Below are 24,344 nucleotides of genomic sequence, written 5' to 3'. Positions count from 1 at the left end.
TCCTTTGATGATGCCATATTTATCTGATTATTTGTGATCCTTTATTCCTTACTTTAGTATCTGCACGTTTGATTGTCCTTCTCTTCCAAACGTTAATAATTTATGGGTTTGTTTTGCAGAGAGAGTTCTTTACTGGTCAGCTCAGTTTGGGTTTTTAGGTGTGTCTGCTGGTAATGTTCTTGTGCAAGTAGGGCCAGTTGTTACAGTCTGTTTCTGGGCTAATGAGTTCTGAAGAAGTGGGGTGGAGTGGTGGGGGAAGGCTAACATTGGATAAGGCTGCTAGCTTGGTTCTGTAGTTGCCTGGGTTCTCTGGTTGGACTCAGTAGATAGTTAGGACTGGGTACTATATTCATTGGTGGATTGGTCTACAAATTAGCTTCCCTGCCCTGGCAGGGAAGCAGGATGGATTCCAGAATCTGTACAGCTCATTGTTTGGGGACTAGAATTGGCACAAGTGTGCACAATTCCCTTTTCAGGTGATGCTCTGCAAATGGGGGAAGCCATGGGTTGTGCTCACTATTCAAGAGCCACTGGACACAGGGCTGTTGGTTGGACTGTGGAGCTTCCTGTGTGCTCTGGTTAGGTGCTCTGGTCAGGCCGACCAAAGGTTGTATTTGGTGATGAGTGGGGCTACAAATTAGATTTCCTGCCTGGGCACAGTGGCAGAAGGAGGTCTAACACCAGTAAAGCTCTTTGTTGTCTAAACTCAAGTAGAACTGCATCCCAAGTTCCTTGACTGAAGAGGGCCACTAGCTTTGGTCTGCAGTCTATCAGCTCTGCCCGCCCGCCTCTTGGTTGTAGTGCCGTTGTGCTGCAGAGCTTTCAGGAATTTTTGCTAGCCCTTCTGGTCAGATGGCCTGGAAGACTCTCCGCAATGTGTGGGGCTATGTCTCAGCTCCCCTGCCTGGGTGGGAGGGCAAGGGCTGGGAGTGATCCTCAGCTTTGTCTGTGAATTAATCACTCTGCCCATGTGAAGCAGGGGAAGCCCCAATGTGTGGTACTGACTTTGCTCTGGAGTGATTATACCTGCTCAGCCGCCTCTTGGCTTGAGTGCTATGGGGTCACACAGCTTTCAGGAATTTTCTCCAGCCCTTCTGGTCTCATGGGGTGGGAAGATGCTCCACAGTCTGTGGATGGGGGTATGGCTCAACTCCTTACCTGGGAGTGGGTAAACTTGGGCTTTAGGGCTGTCACAACTCCTCTTCTAAGGATCAGAATCAAGGAAGGTCTGCACCGTGCTGTGTTCACTGGTCAGTAGTGTGCCCCAGTCTAGGTTCTCCATATAAGCAAAGCCTACTGGTTGAGATTATTACTGGGCACTGCAAGTACGAACTTGCTCTTCCAAGATTCGTGTGCTGATTGTAAAAGCACTTCATCCATTCTTTGACAAAGTCAGATGCCCAGTGGCTGAGCCCTGCAAATTTCCCAGAAATCACAGTGTGCTGTAAGATCAAAATAGGAGCTCCCACAAAGTGACTCACAATAATGGGGGTGTATGCTGGTTTCCCATCTGGGTTCTCTTTTCCTACTGAAGGAACCAGAGTCTCAGAGGGGACTTCTCCACATGATGCTGCCCTGTCCAGAGGAGGGACAGTGCAGTCAGTGTATAGCTGCTTCTCTTACCATCCTATTGCATTCTGTCTTGGTCTCAATGATGATAAGGGGGTGTTCAGCCTCACCCCTATAGGAGTCTCAGTGATATCTTGTTCTTGAATAGTTGTTAGTTGTTTTTCTTGTGAGGGGGAGCAAAGTTAAGAACAACTTATGTTGCCATCTTAGTGATGTCTCTCCTCTTCTATACTTTTTTACCACTTTGTGCCTTAGCTAGAGTACCTCTTTGCTACTCTTTCAGACTTGTTTATCTTTTGGTAAATCCTGGTTCAGTCGACAGCTTTGGGAAGCCCACCCTCCCTTCCTTCCTTCCTTTGATAAATCCCAGTTCAGACAGCAGGTTTGGGAAGCGCCTCCCTTCCTTTTGTAAGATTTATTCATTTATTCGAGAGAGTGAGCAAGTAGGGGAAGGGGCAGAGGTAGAGAATAGCCAAGCAGACTCCCACCGAACGTGGAGCCCAGCTCGGGGCTTGATCCTACAAGCGCTCTTCTGACTCAACCTAGATGAAGATACTTGTTTCCTTTTCTGGGCTCCCATTCTTTGCCACATTATATTGTAATTTGTTTTTAAGTCTCCTAGTACTACTGGATGAGTCCCTTCAGGGACTTGATTTTGCTCATCTTTCCCCAGCGTCTAGCAGTGCACCTGGTATTATTTATTCATACTCATTTAGTCAATCAAAATAAATGTCTGTATCTTAGAGATTGTACTAGGAGGAGGTATACAGTGATAAGTAAAACAAACAAGGTTCCTTTGTGGAGCTTACTTTCTCTTGAGGAGATAACAGTAAATAAGTGACAAACATTAGTGCTGTAAAGGCAACAGGCACAAGATAATTGAGACCAGAGAAATGCAGAGGGCTGTACTTCATGCATTTGGGGATTATGCAGAGTGGAGGCAATATTGAAGCTGAGCCTTGAAGAATAAGAAGGAACCAAGGATTCTTAAGAGCAGTGAGTCTATGAGAGCTTTCCAGACAGAGTATGCCTATTGAGTGAATGTATGAATTATGGAACAATATATTGTTTTCCATCTTTATTTAACTTTATATTCTAGCTATGTTTTTTGTATGTTTGTTTTTATTTGAGAGGTGGGTATACTGAATGAATCCTATACTAAAGAAGCCAAGAATAAAAAACAAAACAAAAATAACCCAGCACGGTTAGTTTAAAGCACAATTTCATTTACTCACCCTACCTGCACCTCCACCCCCACCCCCACCGCCACTCCCTTTTCTGTGTTAAGTGCTTGGTACAGAGACAAGGTCTCTGCCCTGTGAGCTTACACATTTATTTATTGACTCTTTCATGTAGTCCTTTTTAGAATTCTTAACCAGGACATTTTGGAGAAGGTTTTTGACTTATTTCAAAATAGACTATTTTTTATAGTAGCAATACAATTTTTTTTCTGTTTTTTTTTTTCATTATCTTTCTTTCCTTCTTTCTTTTCTTTTTTTAGTCTGTTGCACACAATTTAACAATATGATACAAGAAATGAGTTGGTAGCTTACCATTCTATATAATGATTGATTTTTCTTGAATTTTCCCATTTATAGTAATTATAATGCTAAATGATTTGCCCTAGAATTGCTTTTCCTCATTCAAATTTCATATCGAAAGAAAAGAATCCTTTTTAACATTAGCATGGTTTAAGAGAGCGATCATCCCTATTTTTTTGTCAAAAACCTGTTTTATCAGAAACAAAGCAATAATTTCTGTATCTATAAGACGAGACTTTGGTTTAAAGTCAGTGTGTATAGATAGGTGTGGGTGTGTATGTGTGTGCATTTTAATTTTCATTTTGAATTTTATTTTAGGAGGTTTTGGACATCTTGCCATTTTCAATTCTTGCCTGCAAACCAGAAGCATAGATGATGGGGAGCTACTACATGGTATATTAAAAATTCTGATATCCTGGAAGAAAGATCATGAAGATGTTTTTCTTTTCAGTTGGTAGGTGATATTTTATACTGAGTCTCCCCCTCCCCATTACAATGTGTATCCGGATTGTGTACCTTATAGTCACAGTTTTGTACAGTAATAGGATAATAAACATTTAAGTCAGCCTTTTATAAGTGTATAAGATTTAAAATAAAATCATTTCTAATTGAATGTCCATATGATTCTTCCATGTTTTGTTTTTGTCCTTATCACAGTAATCTGTCAGAAGTAAGTCCAGAGATACTAGGTGTAAATATAGAAATAATCCGGTTCCTTTCCCTGTTTCTGAAATACTGCTCATCTCCTTTGGCAGAGAGTGAATGGGACTTCATCATGTGCTCCATGTTGGCTTGGTTGGAGGTAAATTAACCCGATATATCATCACCTCTCTTAGGTCTTCATGCATATCTGCATACTAGAACCAATTACTGATCTTACTTTTTAAGAAATTATTGTAATTAGCTCTTTGGCGAACATCAAAACACTTTATATTATTATTTATATTATATTTATATTCCTCACCAGTTACTATTTGATAGAATACTGAAGTGATAGAGGTTTGATGTCTGCCAGTATCATTCAGTGACCGAATCTTCTGCTGTTAAAGTGTTCTCTCCATTAGCTCATTTTAATATAATATTTTAGCACAGCCATCGGAGGGCTTATCTTTCGTGATCAGTTTTTTAAATCTTTTTGGCTCTTAATTAAATTATTAAAATGTACTGTGTCAGGAATACATTGAAGACTAAACAAATTCAGAGGGAATCAATGTTCTTTTTATGACACAAAGCAAGTATAATATTTGTGGGCTCTAATGGCAGCAGACCATTGGGATTGAATTGGTCTGAATTTCTGCTTTGTTTTTATTAGCTGTGTGGCTTAGGGTGTTCAGATTTGATCTACTTGAACCTCAGTGTCCTTATTTTATTTTTTATTTTTTTAAAAGATTTTATTTATCTTAGATCGAGAGAGTGTGAGCAGTGGAGAGGGGCAAAGGGAGAAGAGGAGAGAATCTCAAGCAGGCTCCCTGCCAAGCACAGAGCCTGACTCAAGGCTTAGTCTCATTACCCGAACCTAAGTTAAGAGTTAAACATTGAACTGACTAAGCCATCCAAATACCACCAGTGTCCTTATTTTAAAATAACTTAATAATGCCCAATTAGTAGGGCTTCTGAGAAGATTATAAATATGTTTTTCTATATTTCACTTGGTAAATGGTAATTGATATTTTCTTTCATAGTTTTAGAAATAGAATTTCAGAATAAATGGATTGATTCTAATTCTTAGTGTTTAATTTTTTAAAAGTTATTTTAATGTAAAATGTATAAATGTCTCCTGAGATTCTACACTTCAGCTGCTTTTTATTTTAAAATTTAGAGAACTGAGAGAGTTTTCTTTATTGCCTTGATTTGTGTGTTCTGGCAGATGTCTCCTTACGTGTTTCATTTTTGTTTCTTCAGACAACAAATGAAAATCAGGCATTGTATTCTGTTCCACTTGTACAACTGTTTGCCTGTGTCAGCTGTGATTTGGCCTGTGAGCTCAGTGCTTTTTTTGATTCTGCAACTCCGGATACCATTGGCAATCTCCCTGTAAATCTAATCAGTGAATGGAAAGAATTTTTTTCCCAAGGCATCCACAGTTTGCTTTTACCTCTTTTGGTGACTGCTACAGGCAAGTGAAGGGGGAATCGAAGTGGAATTCATTGCAAATGACTAGTTGAAAAATTCAAAACAAAAACTTCGGCTGCTTAAGTCAAACAGGACAGAATAGTAAAGTAAAAAACCTGAGAGGAAGCTTGGCATCTGAGAAGCATCATATATGCTTCTGACAAAAATTGAAAACTAGCAAAGTATCCAAAGACTTGCAAGTTAAAATGGTAGTAATTCAGATAACCTGAAGAGGTTATTTATAACTCAGACTCCTCTTCTTTTTAAGGATGAGGTAATAGAAGTTATGACTACTGTTTAAGATTACATTAAACGGTTTCTAGCTAGGACTATTAAATTAAAATACTAATTTGTCAGTTTTTTATTTCATTTTCTTAAATGACATTTGACCATGAATCAGTCAAGTTCTGTTATTCACTTTGTTTTGGGATGTGCATGTTTCTTTCCTTTTTTTATCAGAAGAAAGTGAAGATAAATCTGAAACATCCTTTCAGAATGCAATGCTGAAGCCCATGTGTGAAACATTAACATATATCCCAAAGGACCAGCTGTTGAGTCAAAAACTCCCTTCAAGATTGGTTGCTGGCCAAAAAACAAACTTACCAGAATATCTCCAGACTTTGTTAAATACATTGGCCCCATTACTCCTCTACAGAGCTCGGCCTGTGCAAATTGCTGTTTACCATATGCTATACAAGTAAGAATTCTTCCAATTGAATCAATGTTGTGATGGTTCAAAAAATATATATATAGAATATATATTTAACTTGGTCATTTAAAAAAAAAAAGTAAACTTAACCATACATTTTAGTAACAGGGATGCCAAATTTTGGATCATTTAGGTCACTGTTCTCTATACACAGTTTACATTTAGATAGTCCTGGACACAGGTGATTATTTCAGGAAACAATCATTTAAAAATATACTCATTACAAAGTGAGTATTGTCTGCTCTTAAACATGTGAACAGTTTAATGTAATATAATATGACATTTATTCTGACTGCAGATTGATGCCTGAATTACCACAATATGATCAGGATAATCTAAAGTCATATGGAGATGAAGAAGAAGAACCAGCCTTGTAAGTTTTTTAAATAATTTGTTTTATTAAATTCTTATAATTTAGATAAACACAAAAGCTCTAAATTTAGAGTACATATTCATTTAATAGGTCATTTAAAGTCATCTGTAAGATAAAAATGAAAGAGTCCAGCCAAAAAGAAAGTTTCTCTCAGTAATTGTTCCTAAATCATATTTTCAGTTTGCTACTATTTAGCAGGACTTTCATTGACCACACGGTAGCTGTGGAAAGAGTATGGCAATTCAGATATCTATTTGGCACCTACTTTGTGCAAAGTATTAAGTGCTGAGGGGAGAATATGGTGTTTAGTGATTATTCTTACTCATAAGGAGCTTATCATCTACTATAGACAACATTACTCTGTAATAGAGGACAGTGTGTGGCAAGTGCTATGGAAAAGGATAGATAGCCTGCTCGGGGAACACAACTCCATGCACCGGAAGAGAAGACTTTTTTTTGAGGAAGAGACATTTATGCTGCATCTGTCAAGTTAGGTAGCACTTCAGTAGGGCAGGGAAGACTATAAATTAGGGAAATACCATGTGTGAAGGCATGAATGTTGAGGATGTGACAGGAAGTGTTAAGTAGTTGTCACTTAACACATTTTTTATTGTCTATATGTTCCTCCACGGGAATAGAAGCTCTGTAAAGTCAGGAATTTTTGTCTTTTGTTCCGGACTGTATTCATAGCATTCAGAATGGTCCCTGGCCTAACGCAGACTCATGAATACTGCTCATTTGTTTAATGAAAGGATGAATGAATGAATACGTATGGAGTAGGTGGGGAAGGTATAGTGAAAAATAAAGCTGGATGGGTACCTAAGGTAATGAAGGGCCTTAAAAATTACATTTTCTGGGATTTGGGGCATTATTTGGTAGAAGATGGGAAAAGTACCAGCTGATTCTGGCTATAGTATGAATCATAAATTATGGAAGAATCACACAGAGGTGGAGCCTATTCTAGAAACAGTAACAGTGCATGAAGGGCAGCATGGAGATAGAGAGATACCTTAACTGGTATTTGTAAAATTCAATGACTGTTGGTATTTAATAGAGAAGGTGTGGTACTGGGATAGTGGTGTTGAAGGTAAAAATCCAAGGGCAGAAGCTTGAAGACCTGTGTTTATGGGCTGGAAAAAGGAAGCCACAAGAGAAGCGTTGCAGAGGTGAAAGGAAAGAACTGAGCTACAATGTCAGAGTTTGACAGGATATACACAAGTAGTTCACTTTTGGAGAATCTCTTAAGTTCATCTGAATGATAATGTTAATGAGTAGAGTAGTTCAGTAAAGAAGAAGATTTATTTACATTGTCATAAGTTAATATGAATATTGAATTTACTTTCCTGAAAAGACATACAGTCTTATTATTATTATTATTATATATATATATATATTTTTTTTTTTACCTTTTATAGGGATCTGGTAGGACCCCATATCATTTGTCATTCCCCTGACTAGCTGAGGGTCTTGAGATTAATCATTAAGCTTCTCTGGGTGTGTGATTATTTTTCCATCCATAAAACAGGTTGAAATATATGTTTTCTAAAAGCGTCTTTTCTTCAAGTGCTAACAGCTAGAGCTTAGGTTTTGTAGTATTTTTCATATATATTTTAAATGTATAACTGAAAAATATTTTACATATTTATGAATATAAAATGTTTTGTTTACATATGTTAATGTATTTGTAATTAAATATATTTAATTTAGCAGAGTTAGCGTTAAAACTGAATCTGTAAGGGGGGAGTTTTTAAATGATTTTTGGAAAATAGAAAGATTTTTCTAAAATGCTTAAAGTTTATACATGCTTTTAGTTTTTTAAGGAATAAGTTATGAAGAAAATTGTGGTGTTTAATCATTGATTCATAGGTCACCGCCGGCAGTGTTGATGTCTCTTCTTAACACTCAAGAGGACTTGCTAGAAAATGTTTTGGGGTGTATTCCTGTTGGACAGATAGTTACTATTAAGCCACTGAGTGAAGACTTCTGCTATGTTCTGGGATACCTCCTCACCTGGAAATTAATACTTACTTTCTTCAAAGCTGCTTCATCTCAGGTAAATAAATATGTGATAACTTTTGATAGTTCTGTCCTCTGTGTGTTTCTGTTACTATTCTAAATCCTTTGTTTCCCCTCTTTTTGAAAAAAAGGGAAATGCCTCTCATCTTAATCTAATCTTTTCTGCTAACTTCAGACATTCTGCTCTTTCCCTTAACTTCCTTATCCTCCCCTCCTTCCCCACACGTACGTGCACAGACACAGGTTTTTGCAAAAGTAATCTCTGGAATGTGCTGGAGTTAATTTTTTTCTAACTGAATGTAGCTACCAAGTCTTTTTATTGCAGGAAACAAGATTTATATAATTTAATTTTATATTATCATAATAATAATTCCAAAGAAATTGGCTTTTGCTGGTTTTTTTTTCCCCCCACTGTGGTCAACTTCTGACCCTATGGAGATTTCAGTTAATACATCATTGCGGGGGTTCCTAGGTGGCTCAGTGGGTTAAAGCCTCTGCCTTAAGCTCAGGTCATGATCCCAGGGTCCTGGGATCCAGGCCCCACCCCGTTGGGCTCTCTGCTTGGCAGGGAGCCTGTTTCCTCCTCTCTCTGCCTACTTGTGATCTCTCTCTGTCAAATAAATAAATAAAATCTTTTAAAAAAATACATCATGGGAAATTTATCTTATTTCAGAATCAGTGTTTACAGCCAGATTTGTGAAATGCTACCTATGTAATTCAAACAGTTAATCTCCCAAGTGGTTAAGAAAAAAAAAAAAAATCCTAAAATAGTTATTTTGCCCAAATTTTTCTAGCAGCCACTAGATGTCTCTGTTGTCTCATGTGTAGGAAGAAAGGTCTCAATGTCTAGGAAGAAAGCTCGAACGCTGGAAAAATTTCCAGGTTTTTTCTTTTCTTTTCTTTTCTTTAGGCAGATCCCACTTAGAAAGTTCCAATTAAATGTTGATTGAATCAGTTAAATAAACTGATGACTTTTTAATATAAACAATGGCTTTCTTTGACAGGTTAATGCAATAAAGGTTTATTACCTTACATTTAAGGTGTGATTAAATATGGCAATCATTTCCAATGTGATTTTTCAGAATTCCTAAGTTATAACTTATGTTGTTGCTAATAACTCATACCTTGGTACAAATAAATGAACATGAATGCATCTTTGCATTCATTTATCTAAAGGGAAGATGAAATTACAGAGGCAGCGATGATCTAGGCCAGCCACTTATGTTTGTGACTTGGGCTCGTTTTATTTGTTGGTGATGTATTTCAAGTAATCCTTTTGGGGCTTTCATATTTGTTTCTTAAAATATTGTTGATCTCTAAAAAAATTGCAGCAAAGTGAGGCTTCCATGTGTAAGAGTTTTCTTTTTATCATCTTATATTCAGAGATTTAGAGAATGTCCATGCGTCACTTTTTCCAGAATTGGGGTAAGGGGACAGTACAGCAGCATTTAGTGAGCCTGGAACTTGAACTGCACTATGACAGTTAAACCAGAATAACTCAGTTAATAGCCTAATTAGATAAATCCTAAAGCAAACAGAATTTTTTTTTAAAGATTTTATTTTTTTATATCTCAGAGAGAGAAAGAGCACAAGCAGAGGGAGAGGCAGGCATGCACTGAGCAGGGAGCCCAACACAGGACTCGATTCAAGGACCCTGGGATCATGTCCTGAGCTGAAGGCAGATGCTCAACTGATCGAGGTGTCCAGGCGTCCTGCAAATGGAAATTTTTAAAAAAGCACTGTAATTGGTCCTAAATTTGGGCCTTTTAAAAACCTTTTTCTTAGGAAAATCAACAACTACTAGTGAATCAGATTGAATTGGAACAAAGCCATGAGCTTCGTGTTTCATAGCTTTATTAATAATATGCTTTTCACGTACTATCAAATTTACTTATTTAAAGTCTACTGTTTGGTGTTTGTGCCATATTCACAAAATTGTGCAAATATCACTATTTTCTAATTTTAGAACATTTTCAACATCTGAAAAAAAAAAGAAACCTTTACCCATTTGCAGTCAGTTCCCATTTCCTTTCAGACCCTCCAGCCCCTGGCAGCCACTATTCTGTGTTCTGACTCTATGGATTTGCCTCTTGTGAACATTTCATATATATGGTCTTTTGTGTCTGGCATATTTCACTTAGCATAATGTTTTCAAATTCATGCATGTTATGGCATATATCCATACTACATTCCTTTTTATGGCTGAATAATATTCCACCATATGATGAGTATACCACATTTTGTTTGTTTTTTTAAAGATTTTATTTATTTATTTGACAGAGAGAGATCACAAGTAGGCAGAGAGGCAGGCAGAGAGAGAGAAGAGGAAGCAGGCTCCCCACTGAGCAGAGAGCCTGATGCGGGGCTTGATCCCAGGACCCTGAGATCATGACCTGAGCCGAAGGCAGCGGCTTAACCCAGGCGCACCCTACATTTTGTTTATTCATTTATCCATTGATGGACATTTAGGTTGTTTTGATTTTTTGGTTGTTGTGAATAAAGCTGCTGTGAACATTGTATATGGATTTTTGGATGGACATATATTTTCATTTCTCTTGTGTTGTATGCCTGGGGGATTTCTGGATAATATACATGTGTTTTTAAAAGTCCATTGATTTTTTTTTTTTAAGTTTTTATTTAAATTCCAGTTTGTTAACTTCCAGTGTAATAGTAGTTTCAGGAGTAGAGTAGAATTTAGTGATTCATCACTTAAATATAATACCCAGTGCTCTCACAAATGCCCTCCTTAATACCTATCACCCATTTAGCCCATCACCCTACCCATCTCCGCTCTAGCAACCCTCAGTTTGTTCTTTATAGTTAAGAGTTTCTTGGGGTGCCTGGGTGAGTCAGTCTGTTAAGCGTCTGCCTTCCGCTTAGGTCGTGATCCTGGAGTCCAGGGATTGAGCCCTGCATTGAGCTTCCTCCTCACTCGGGAGTCTGTTCATCTATCTCCCTCTGCCCTGCTCATGCGCTGTCTCTCAAATAAATAAATTAATTAATTAAAAATATATAAATAATAAAATAATTCTGTAGTTTCCCATTAAAAAAAATTTTTTTTTAAAGATTTTATGTATTTATTTGACAGAGAGAGAGATCACAGGTAGGCAGAGAGGCAGGCACAGAGAGAAGGAGGGGAAGCAGGCTCTCCGCTGAGCAGAGAGCCCGATGCGGGGCTCGATCCCAGGACCCTGAGATCATGACCTGAGCCAAAGGCAGCAGCTTTGACCCACTGAGCCACCCAGGTGCCCCCCCCCTTTTTTTAAGATTTTATTTATTTATTTGAGAGAGAGCATGAGTGAGGGGAAGGGCAGAGAGAGAAGCAGACTCCCTGTGGAGCTGGGAGCCCGATGCGGGACTCGATCCGGGGACTCCGGGATCATGACTTGAGCCGAAGGCAGTTGTCCAACCAACTGAGCCACCCAGGCATCCCTGTAGTTTCCCATTAAAAAAAAAATTTCAGGGCGCCTGGGTGGCTCAGTGGGTTAAAGCCTCTGCCTTCAGCTCAGGTCATGATCTCAGGGTCCTGGGATTGAGCCACGCATCGGGCTCTCTGCTCAGCAGGAAGCCTGCTTCCCCCCCACCCCACCCCGCCTGCCTTTCTGCCTACTTGTGATCTCTGTCTGTCAAATAATAAAATCTTTAAAAAAAAAAATTTCTTGGGGCGCCTGGGTGGCTCAGTCAGTTAAGCGTCTGCCTTCAGCTAAGGTCATGATGGCGGGATCCTAGGATTGAGCCCCGCATTCTCCCTTTCCCCTTGTTCCTCCCCACTGCTCATGCTCTCTCTCTGTCAAAGAAAAAAAAATCTTCTAATGGTTTGTCTGTCTTTCTTTTCCCCCTATGTTCATCAGTTTTATTTCTTAAATTCCACATTTGAGTGAGATCATATGGTATTCATCTTTCTCTGACTTACTTTGCTTAGCTATACTCTCTAGCTTCATCTATGTTGCTGCAAATGGCAAGTTTCATTCTTCTTGATGACTGAGTAATATCCCATTGTATATATATATGCCACATCTTCTTTATCCATTCATCAGTTGATGGACATTTGGGCTCCTTCCATAATTTGGCTATTGTTGATAGTATTGCTGTAAGCATCAGGGTACATGTACCCCTTCGAATCTGTATATTTGTATCTTTTGGGTAAATACCAGTAGTGCTGGATTGTAGGGTAGTTTTACTTATTTATTTATTTTAATGGAATGCAACAGTACTTTAGTTATTTCAGTGCTGCAGGTCAGTTGATCTGTGCCACCCACAACAGACCTATTTTTCTTTGAAGATTACCTGACATTTTTTTGTTAATGTTACTGTTTTTTGGTAGGCTCTACGCTCAACATGGGGCTTGAACTCAACCCTTAGGTCAGGGATTGTGTGTTCTACTGACGAAACCAGCTAGTCATCCCAGGGTAGTTCTATATTATCTCTTTTGAGGAACGAACCTCCATACTGTTTTCCAGAATGGCTGTACAGTTTGCATTACCCACCAGCAGTATAAGAGGGTTCCTTTTTTTTGCGCGTCTTTGCCAACTTGTTTCTTGTGTTTTTGATTTTTGCCATTCAGACAGGTGTGAGATGGTATGTCATTGTAGTTTTGATTTGCATTTCCCTGATGATGAGTGATATTGATAATCTTTTTGTGTGTCTGTTGGCCATCTGTATGTCTTCTTTGGAAGAATGTCTATTTATGTCTTCTGCCCATTTTTTCAACTGGATTATTTTTGTTTTTTCATTGTTGAGTTATATAAGTTCTTTGTATATTTTGGATACTAACCTTTATCAAAAAAATCCATTGATATGTATCATTAGTTTTGTTTTTTTTTCTTTTTTCTTTTCTTTTTTTTTTAATTTATTTTTTATTTATTTTCAGCATAACAGTATTCATTATTTTTTCACCACACCCAGTGCTCCATGCAATCCGTGCCCTCTCTAATAACCACCACCTGGTTCCCCCAACCTCCCACCCCTTCAAAACCCTCAGATTGTTTTCAGAGTCCATAGTCTCTCATGGTTCACCTCCCCTTCCAATTTCCCCCAACTCCCTTCTCCTCTCTAACTCCCCATGTCCTCCATGCTGTTTGTTATGCTCCACAAATAAGTGAAACCATATGATAATTGACTCTCTCTGCTTGACCGATTAGTTTTTAAAAATTCTACTTCCGGGCGCCTGGGTGCCTCAGTGGGTTAAGCCGCTACCTTCAGCTCAGGTCATGATCCCAGAGTCCTGGGATCGAGTCCCACATCGGGTTCTCTGCTCAGCGGGGAGCCTGCTTCCTCCTCTCTCTCTCTGCCTGCCTCTCTGCCTACATGTAATCTCTCTGTCAAATTAAAAAAAAAAAAAAAAATTCTACTTCCAACTTTTTTTTTTTTAAATTCAGACTTAGGAGGTGGGAGAATAATTCAATGAAAAGTCATGTACCTTTTTCCTAGAGTCACAGATACTTAATGTTACTACCTTTGAAGATTTACTTATTTATTTTTGGAGAGAGAGAGTGCATAGTAGGGAGAGGGAGGAGAAAGAGAATCTCATGCATGCTGAGCAGGGAGCCTAACACAGGGCTTGATCTCATGACTCTTGAGATCATGGCTTGAGCTGAAACCAAGTTGGACGCCCAACCCACTGAACAACCCAGGCATCCTAATGTTGGTACCTTTGTACATGTTTTCTCTGTATTTACTTTTCTCTGCTGATCTATTTGAAAGTTGCAGACTCATGATGCATTACAGAAAGTATTTAAACATGTGTCTCCTAAGAACAAAGACATGTTTCTATAAAAATGTATTGGTATAGTTATTATACACAAATTTAATTTTAATGCAATATCTAATTTGTATTCAGATATTGTTGGTTGTACCTATAATGTCCTTTATGGTTTTGTTCCATCTCTGTTGAGGATTTATCAAGGATCATGTTTGTCATTTTTCTTTAACCCATAATTTCCCTTTCTTTTCTTTATTGTCATTGAGGTTAGTTATTTTGGAGACTCTCTTAGGATGTGGATTTGTCTGATTGCTTCCTCATGATCAGTTTCTGGTTAATTTTCAGCAAGAGTACTTACTGCATGGTGGTGACGTGTCCTCAGTGTGTCACCTCAGGAAGCATAGAATATCTGTGTCCTTTATTGGTAATAGTAAGTTTGGTTACTCAGAAAGGTGGTACCCTCCAGATTTCTCCATTGCTAGGTACTTTGATCAACATATTTTATTTTATTTTTTTAAAGATTTTTATTTATTTATTGACAGAGATCATAAGTAGACAGAGAGGCAGGCACAGAGAGAGAGAGGGAAGCAGGCTCCCCGCTGAGTGTAGAGCCCGATGTGGGGCTCTGTCCTAGGACCCTGGGATCATGACCTGAGCTGAAGGCAGAGGCTTAACCCAGTGAGCCACCCAGGCGCCCTGATCAACATATTTTAAAAATAAATTCTGTATCCTGTGACTTGATACTTGTATTTGAGCATTTGTAGTGTTTAGAAAATGGTGTCTTACACCAAGAGAGGAAATATATGCTTTAGTGGGAAGAATGATTTTAAAACTTGTAGATATACTAAAGAGTTGCAAAGTAAATGTGAACATATAAAAAGTGGGTTATTGAGGAATGAGTTCTAAGGCACACAGATGCCTTTAGTGCGCCTAGTGGTACCAGACTTTCCTATGTCTTAAAATTATATTTTAATCCCTGTACAGTTAATGTATAGTATTGTATTCGTTGTAGGTGTACAATATAGTGATCATTAAGTCTGTACATCACCCAGTGCTCGTCACAACAGGTGCCCTCCCAAATCCCCATCACCTATTTCACCCACCCTCACCCACCTCCCCTCCAGTAACCATCAGTGTTTGTCTCTGTAGTTGAGAATCTGTTTTTTGGTTTGTTCCTTTTTTTTTTTTTTTTCCTTTGTTTCTTAAATTCCACTTATGACCGAAATCATGTGGTATTTGTCTTTCTCTGACTTATTTTACAAGCTTTTCCTATTTTTTAAAAAAAGAACCAGAAATCCATATACTTTTTTAAAGATTTATTTATTTTGAGAGAGAGAGTGTATGTTTGCGCTTGTGGGAATGAGTGGAGGGCAAAGGGAGAGATTTTTCGGACTCCCTACTGAGTGGGAGCCTGACGCAGGACTCATTCCCATGACTCGTGAGATCATGACTTGAGCAAAAGCCAAGAATTGGACACTTACCTGACTGAGCTGCCTAGGCGCCCCAGAAATCCATATTTTTGAGTGAAATCCTGCTTTACAAAACGATCCTAAGACATTTTGGACTACTAGTTTGTGCTCTCTTTTCTAAAGGGATGCTGGAGAGTTTGATACAGGGTGAGGTCAGCCATAAAAGGATTAGTTTTAAGCAGGACTACTGTAAGATTAAGGACTATGGTGCAGAAGGGGTATGTGGAAAACTTGGGAAGAGAGGGAGCAAATCATCTGTGGGAGTAGATTATCTTGAGAAAGCAGAGGTGAACTTTTTAACAAGGAGATAGTTTGAGAACGATGTTAGAATATGTCTGATAGTGAGAAGATAGTGAAAACTGCTGTTTATGAAGAAAGGGAACAGTGCCATCAGCTGACTTGTTTGGAAAATAAGAATGTGGCATATATTTTGTAGTACTCTTCCATGTAATTCTAAGTCTTCAAATTAATACCTTTTTCATTGTGTTCTTGTACTATCTATTGTGCTTTGATTTGTTCTTCTCACTGACTTGGTTTATAACAAAAATTCTTTACTCTCCACCAGCTTCGGGCACTGTACTCAATGTACCTCCGAAAAACAAAAAGTTTGAATAAATTGCTCTATCACCTGTTCAGGCTTATGCCAGAAAATCCAACTTATGCAGAGACCGCTGTTGAGCTCTCAAATAAGGATCCTAAAACATTCTTTACGGAAGAGCTCCAGTTGAGTATTAGAGGTCAGTAAGATGTGTGTTTGTGTTCTTTCTGGGAGACTAGGTCCAGATTAGGTTGTATTTATTATGCTGTGCTCTCCAGAGTTTGGAGAATAACCCAAACATGTGTCCTGGCTATGAGAAGGTTGAACTGCACAATTTTCCATATTTGTCTAAATAGGACATGCAGTTAAATCTTGTGTTAAGGGTAAGAAATGTATACATTTTTGAAGCTTTGTTTGTTGAGACTGTTTTCATTTGTTCTGTAAGCAAATATTTGTTAGGTGGTAATGTTTTGTAGGCCTGTAAATAAGTAGTCTTCAGTTGGGGAAACGAAGATGAGTAAAATTTATTTCCTTCACTCCAGGAGCTCCGATTTTAGCTCCGGGGATAAACATGCATGCATCTAGTTGTACTTCAGAGTTTTAAGTGGCTTCCTTAGAATTGAAATTTTTTAAATGTCTTGGAGACGTGAGGAGGGTACTATGTCTTGCGAGTACTGAGACGGATATTCTAGGATTTTTGTATAACACATCAGTGAGGTCTGGGGAAAGTATAGGGACCAAACTCCTTTTCATAATTTATAAGAAGACAATCTTTAAATTTTTCCTTTTTTTTGTTTAAAGTTAATTTATTTATAATCTCTATACCCAATGTGGGACTCAGACTCATGACCTGGAGATTGTGATTTGCATGCTTCATCGACTGAGCCAGACAGGCACCCCTAAATTTTTCTTGCTTTCTATTTAACTTCTTTTCCTACTCCCTGGGTGTAGGGGGTTGGGGTTGTCCTTTTTAAGATATGTATGTTCCCCTTTTTTGTGATCTAGCTTGTGAGATAGAGAGTGTTATGTCTAGGCAGATTTTTCAGTGTCATTTGGGATCTTCTTTCTTTTCACTTCTTTTTGCCATTCCAGTGATTCATTTTGAATGTGTGAGAGAAAGTGAATATTCTAGAGTTGTGGATTCTTCAGTATATTTGTTTTTTGATCTCTAGCTCCTAGTGTTAAGGAATTAAAAATGATTTTCTGGTCTGTTATTCTGTGTAAAAAATACATGTTACTAATTAAGAATTTGTTTTTTCCTCAGAAACATCAACTCTTCCCTACCATATCCCACACTTGGCTTGTTCAGTCTATCATATGACATTAAAAGACTTGCCTGCCATGGTTAGGCTGTGGTGGAATAGTAGTGAGAAGCGTGTTTTCAATATCGTAGATAGATTTACAAGCAAGTATGTCAGCAATGTTCTTTCCTTTCAAGAAATTTCTTCTGTGCAAACAAGTACACAACTATTTAATGGCATGACGGTTAGTATTATATTGAATTTTTTCCAGAAAAGCTGTTTGAATACTGGTTATGTCTATCATTTGTAGTGAGTATCATCACAATATTAACCATTGGTTCAGAATTTACAGAAGTTGTCTATTTTCTGATTCTTGGGTATCAAGTCTTAGTGTATAGATTGAAACAATGTTATAATTTCATTTATTCCCATCAAAGTTTTTGGACATTCATTAATTCGTTCAAAATATATATTGGAATACCTGTAGATTCCAGGCAGTGTGTGTCAGTCACTTGGGAAATGGACAGTTTAGGGGTCAAATTCCCATTGTGTAATAAATATACCATCTAATAAAGGGAAAAGTGTTACCGATATGTTTTTTGCATTGGAAACTGGAAAGTGGCTCATTAAGAGGAAGAGTGCTCTGCAGTCAGCATGGGAAAGATTCATCTGACTGAGGGGGTAGATGCACCTTTATGGAGGATGATTACTTTGAAGTGGGCAGGGTTGTGTTTTAGGGGCAGTGAGGAGAAAGATGTTGTATATAGAGAGAACAGTATGGCAAAAGCAAAAAGCGTGGAGATGAGAGTTTAATTTCTGCGATTGCCCTAAGAAATGATGAATAAGCCAGCATTCATACAGAGCAGGATTCCTGAAGGTAAATAGAGAATCAGTTGCTTCCATGATGAATTAGGGCCATGTTGGGAAAGGCCTCAAATGATTATCTAAAATATTTGGTCCTATTTGGCCACTGGTAATTTTCCTTTGAGGCAAGTGACATTGTCAGTGTAATAATTGGTAAAATTGCTCTGACTGCAATAAATAGTATAGGCTGTTGACATGGAGCTTGGGTTCAAATACACAGTCAGGGGGGACACACTGGTGTAGACATTGTGAATAACAAGGAGGGCCTGAGTGAGGGAGTTATCAGTGGGAATGTTCCATAAAAGGAGAGGTATGTTAAAAATTTTGTGATGATTTATCCAAACTTGTAGCTAGTTAATATCTGGGAGGAGGTAGAAGGAAAAATTTAAGATGATGGTATGGCTTTTAGCTTGGAAATAGGACAGTCAGAAGAGTCCATAGGTCAAGCATGATAATTTGTGTTTTATGTTGTTTGCAATGCTAGTATGAAAACTATAAATCTAACAGTTGATGGTTGACTTTAGAGCTCAAGGGAATTCTGTGGCAGAGAAAGACTTAGGAGACATCCAGATACAAATGATATTTGATACCCTGGGTATGGAAGAAAAGCAGGAATTAACTCATTCTGTCCTGGTCTGTTTCAAACTATGCGACAAGCCTAATATCATAAAACATACTTTTTTATGAGCAGGATTTCTTTTGAAACTAACTTTCAATTTCTTAAGAATCACTATAAAATGTCAGGTATATAATCCTGTGTAATAAATATCTCTTGTCCAGTAAACCAACGTGTTTACCTCGGACTTTGAGTGAAGACTGACTGTTAATAGTCGAGCTATCAAGATGTGTTTTGTATGAAAGGAAAGAAATGTACAAAAAGTATTACCTTTCCTGTGTTGCAGGTTAAAGCTCGAGCTACTACTAGAGAAGTGATGGCTACTTACACTATTGAGGACATAGTTATTGAACTTATAATACAGCTGCCTTCCAATTACCCCTTGGGTTCAATAACTGTGGAGAGTGGGAAAAGAGTAGGTGTGGCTGTTCAGCAGTGGCGGAACTGGATGCTGCAGTTAAGCACTTACCTCACCCATCAGGTAAGTTTCTGTGTGTACATATGGCTTTCCAGTTAGTCCTTCCGACCTCCTCTTTGAAAGGGCAGTAAGACAAAATATATCACTTCTGATTGAGGTTGGAAGAGATACTGTATTTCCTTGGGTCAACACAGATGTATGCCTGAGTGACCTGACCCTACCTACTGAGCTGTTTTCCTTTTTAAAGTTCTGCATTTCTTTTCTTTTCTTTTCTTTTTTTTTTTGGTTTTTGAGAGGAGTTGACTTTACTCCACTCACATTGTGGATGACACAAAACTATACATGGTGTTAAAGAAATTGTTTGAGAGAGAATCTTATTGTAAGATACTGGATCGATGAATAACTTTGGAGCTACTTTTAGTCTAACATGCCAACTCTCCTTTTGTGATTAGAGAAATCCCAGTACTCTCAAAGATCTTTGACTTTTAAACATACTGTAGCTGTTTGCACATTGAAGCTATAAAACTTGATGTATTGGTGCAAAACCTTTCTTTCAGGTCTTTCTTTAGTGGAGAAAAATTCTGTCTGGTTTCTAAAACTTGGCAGGTCATTTTAAAAGCCAACATTCAGAAAACTTAGGAGATGTGAATATAGCCAGGCAGATTCTCTCTTTCTAAATTAAAATTTAGGGGCACCTGAGTGGCTCAGTTGGTTAAGCGTCTGCCTTCAGCTCAAGTCATGATCTCAGGATCCTGGGATCGAGCCCCATGTCATTGGGCTCACTCTCTCTCTTGTGCTCACTCTCCCTCTCTCTATCTCAAATAAATAAAATCTTTTAAAAATTAATTAGTTAATTAAAATTCAACTTTAAAGTTTATGAAATTGAATAAAAATAACTTTGGTATTCAGAGTATATTTACTCTATTTTTTTCCTTTTTGTTAACAGAATGGAAGTATTATGGAAGGCCTAGCTTTATGGAAAAATAATGTAGACAAACGTTTTGAGGGTGTTGAAGATTGCATGATATGTTTCTCAGTCATTCATGGCTTCAACTATTCTCTTCCCAAAAAAGCCTGTAGAACATGCAAGAAAAAGTTCCATTCAGCCTGCTTGGTAAGCCCAAAGAGAAATTAACTTATTTATATTTTATGTATATTTATATGTATGATATCTAGAAAAGAAAATGATGTTAAACTCGTAATTGTAGTTAATAAGAGGCATATTAAAATGATTTTTCAAAATCTGTAAAAAATAATTATTAATTTACGGAGACTGGTAGCATCAAAGCACTTTAATAAATGGGTGTTTTTATTATAGCTCTCTCACACAGTAGATGGTCCTGTCAGATCTAAACCATAAAGGAGACTGAAAAAACTAGGGGCCATCTGGGTCTTAGTGCTCTTTACTCTTTTTAAACATCATATTGAAAAGAGAGCTGCCCAGTGTACAGTCGCTTCATAAGGAGGTCTTCCTGACATGTCTTAGTGGTTGGGTGGTGTGGGAGCCGAGGGAGAAAGAGTTATACTGTAGCCTTTGGAAGTAATACTGAGTTGTGTTGATTTTGGAGAGGAATGGGGGAAGCGAAAGTGTTGGTATCTTCCCTTTTCCACTTAATCATAGTTAAGCTTACCTTGGATGTATATGTAAAATGACAGCTTTAAAAGGTTCTTTTAACATTTAAAAAAACATTTTTTTTTTTTCCCAGTACAAATGGTTTACGTCTAGCAACAAATCCACTTGTCCACTCTGTCGTGAGACCTTTTTCTGAAATTTTTTCCTTCCACTGGAAGTGATCCCTGAAGAAAATCAAACAAGGACTGTGGATCTGGATCCATCTTAAAGTGTTGATGGGAGGAGGCCAGTGAGCGTTACTTTTAAATAGGACCTTCTCTGGAAAATTATTTTGGTTAATGTAATGATCCTAAAATCAGGTTTACTTATCTTTAGATTGCTTTGTAAATGTTTGGAAACCTTTTCTTTTACATAAGAATATTACATATTTGAGAGAAAATATTTATATTAATAGTTTAATCTTTTTGTATATTTAAAAATAAATATGGAAATACCCTAAATTACAGAATTGGAATTTGTGAAAGCACTGTACAACTATATTATACTAAAAAGCCCACTAGGTTTGTTGACCTATGTTCTAGAAGAGTCCAAGTGAGGCAAATGAATTGAGAGGGTTGATTTATATCTACAGATATTTTAAGATTTATTTATTAGTTATCAGAACAAAATTAATTAGTATTCTGATATTTGTAGATTATTTTAATGATAAAAATGAGGCTAAGCTATTAATATAGCTTATCATAAGCTATTTGAAGCATGCTCTGAAATCCTATATAAAAGAGTGTAAACTGAAATTTAAGGTGTCTCCATTAATCAAGGGTTATGAAATTCAGAAAATTAAATTCACGGCACTGACTTTTTGCTGTGGAAGAATTTCCGTTTGTTAGTGAAATATGAATTGCATTCTTGTCAGTGAGCTTATTACTCCGTTTGAGTGAGTCTCTAGAGGGTATGAAGTTGAGAGAAACAGAATTAGATTATTTCATTCATGAAGCAGAGTGGTAGTTATCCCTCTATTGAGAGGGAAGAAATAAGTATTTCTGAAACTTAAGACTGATGGAAAAAACAAAAATTTTAAAATGTTGTAGAAGGCTTTCAATTTTGTAAGCAAATTTTGCTATTCTTACTGGCCAAAGTTACACTAAATTAGAGATTTGGGGGAGCTTATTTTTTCCAGCCTTTAGAAGTACAAGTTAATAATTTTAGCACTAAGTAAAATTCAGTATAATGGGCTGAAGTGGAATAGGTGAATACATTCCGTTTGCCACAGCACTGTTACCCTTAAAAAATTGTGCCCAAGTTATAAAGGTATGGAAGTTTGGAACTTGGAATAATTTTATTGCAGTCTTCCATTACATGGGAAATATTAACATATCTGATAGCAAGTTTACTTGAAAGTCAGCTGATCATCTCTGTTGCAAATGTTTAATTGGCAAAAAGAAGTCATGTTAAATAAAATCACTGCTTACCATCACCTGGGTTAAATGGTTATTATTGAAATAGGATGAATGTGGTCAGAATATCATAGTCGAGAGTGAAGTATTATGCGTGAATTATAGATCTCTTGAGTTGAATATGTAGATGCAGTGTCCTGCCCAGTTTTGTCGGTCTCTTGGATTTTTCTCCCTAGTGTTTATTATCTTATAGCCTTGAGACTCAAGGAGTCAGTGAGAACAGATAGCAAAATTCTACTACCTCTTCTTAATCCCTTTCTTAAAATACTCTCTATGTGTCTCTCTGACATAGTAATCCCAAAGGATTGTGTTACTCCTCTGTGAAAGTTGCACACTTTTCCTTTAAAAATGGTTTTATAATAAGACCTTGTTTATAACTTTTCCAATATTGGTACTTCTTGGCTTCTGACCCAGACCTCAAGTAGAACAGAAAAGGGAATAATGGAGCATTGTTTTTCCGTGTTAGCATCTAGGGCGTCAAGTTCTTGGTGAAACACTATAATTCAGTGGAATACCTACTCTTCATACTTAGGACTCTTAACACATTTCTTTGAGACTTGTAAATATAAGTGTAAAGCTTGTTACTGTTTATATGCTTAAGAAAAAGCTTTCCAGAATAAGACTGAAATTCAGAATATCATTGATTAAAGTTTTATTTATACAGCTTTAACAACTGCAGAGCATCCCTTAAAATTTTAGCATAAGGACATTAAAAATTGCATGAGATTCAAAGCCCATTAGCAAAATTATTAATTTAAAATCCTAATTAATGTAAATCGCAAATTCTAGAATTTATTTTTAACTCTTATTTATCACATGTTCTAATGTATGTACATAAGTTTCTGTGGCTTAATATTATTTGATAAGTTTTTGTGGTGTGGACGATTGTTATTATTTGATTGTTATACCATATGTGCCCATTAAGATTCTTTTTAATTATAAAATATTTCAAATATACAGAGTAATAATAACAATAATATAAATGCCCTTGTATTCCTCACAAACTATTTTGCCATATTTGCTTCTGATTTTTAAAGAAATAAAATCTTCCTCTTTTGTACTTCTCCCTGATGCCATCTCCTCTTTCCCTCCCTGAGCCAACCTGCTGTTCTGAAGTCAGTGTAACTCTTCCCTATTTAAGTGTTTATATTTTATCATGTGTTTCTATCCATAAATAATATATAGCAGTTAAAAAAATTTATTTGCAATAGCCTATTGTATGTAATCTTTTGTGACTTACTTTTTCACTCAACATAACTGCTGTTTACTTGCCCGTTCATTTCAATTATTTTTTTGTTGTTATTTTGAGCAGTGTGGCAAGTGTACATCCTTGATAACACTTTCTCCTGCACATGTCCTAGATGTTTTGGACATTTGCCCCCAAATGGATTTTTCGGTAGTTGATATGTATAGTCTGTGATTTTAGACCTTGTCAAGTTGCTCTCCAAAGTGGTGTGCAAGTCTGTGCTGCCAACAGTAAGGTAAGAGAGTTCTGGTTTTCTTGCCTCATCACCAGTATTTAGTCTTCTCGGATTTTTAAGTCTTTCTAGTAAGAGCTATGAGAGCATGGCTTTTTGTTTTAATTCATATATCCTTGGCTAAAAAGAACATTAGCTTTATTTCATATACTTACTGGTCATTGTGAATTTATTATCTGTATGCCTACTTTACTCTGTTACGTGGCTGCTTTTTGTTTGTGGGTTGACTTTAACGTGGTTTGTGGCTGTCTTTAATTATATAGAATTTTGCAGTTAAATTTAGTCAAATTTATCATCATTTTCCTTTATGGTTGAGCCCTTTTTGTGTTAGGTTTTAAAAATTTATTACTTTCCTGGAGTCTGAAAAACTCTCGAAAAAATTTTTTTTCTAAAAACATTTTCCTTCAGAAGGTATAAATTTCAAAATATGCCTAATTCACCCCAAATCAAATTTTGTGATTGTTTTAAGGTAGAAATCCTACCTCATGTTGATAGCCAGTTCTCATAACATCTTCTATTAAACAATACTGCCCATTCCTCATTAACTTTATAGTGACTCCTCTCTTACATTAACCAAATCTTACATGGGCAATTTGGTTTCTGGACTCTGTATTCTGTTCCACTGGCTTACTTACCAGTGTCCATTCTACATAAAAATTTTTTTTAATTTAA

At 37.1% G+C, this 24,344-nt stretch overlaps 1 protein-coding gene across 2 annotated transcripts in view; it reads left to right on the top strand.

The window, feature by feature from the left end:
• LTN1 (listerin E3 ubiquitin protein ligase 1) overlaps positions 1–23,258 on the top strand; it is a 69,269-nt gene extending 46,011 nt beyond the window's left edge. The window contains exons 20-30 of one of the 2 annotated variants that reach the window (XM_032353361.1): positions 3,429–3,564; positions 3,768–3,912; positions 5,013–5,226; positions 5,682–5,919; positions 6,230–6,304; positions 8,171–8,357; positions 16,056–16,227; positions 17,293–17,513; positions 19,036–19,230; positions 20,114–20,281; positions 20,874–23,258. In XM_032353361.1, coding sequence (XP_032209252.1) covers positions 3,429–3,564; positions 3,768–3,912; positions 5,013–5,226; positions 5,682–5,919; positions 6,230–6,304; positions 8,171–8,357; positions 16,056–16,227; positions 17,293–17,513; positions 19,036–19,230; positions 20,114–20,281; positions 20,874–20,936 — 1,814 coding nt within the window. In that variant the 3' untranslated portion in view covers positions 20,937–23,258. The remainder of the gene's footprint in view (positions 1–3,428; positions 3,565–3,767; positions 3,913–5,012; positions 5,227–5,681; positions 5,920–6,229; positions 6,305–8,170; positions 8,358–16,055; positions 16,228–17,292; positions 17,514–19,035; positions 19,231–20,113; positions 20,282–20,873) is intronic. The other variant, XM_032353353.1, reaches the window with a different exon arrangement.
• The last annotated feature ends 1,086 nt before the right edge of the window (positions 23,259–24,344 follow it).

Source organism: Mustela erminea, chromosome 1 (assembly GCF_009829155.1).
Source record: "Mustela erminea isolate mMusErm1 chromosome 1, mMusErm1.Pri, whole genome shotgun sequence".
In the NCBI taxonomy this organism is placed as follows: Eukaryota; Metazoa; Chordata; class Mammalia; order Carnivora; family Mustelidae; genus Mustela; species Mustela erminea.
The sequence above is the reverse complement of the archived record's forward strand: the minus strand, read 5'-3'. Positions and strand labels throughout refer to the sequence as shown.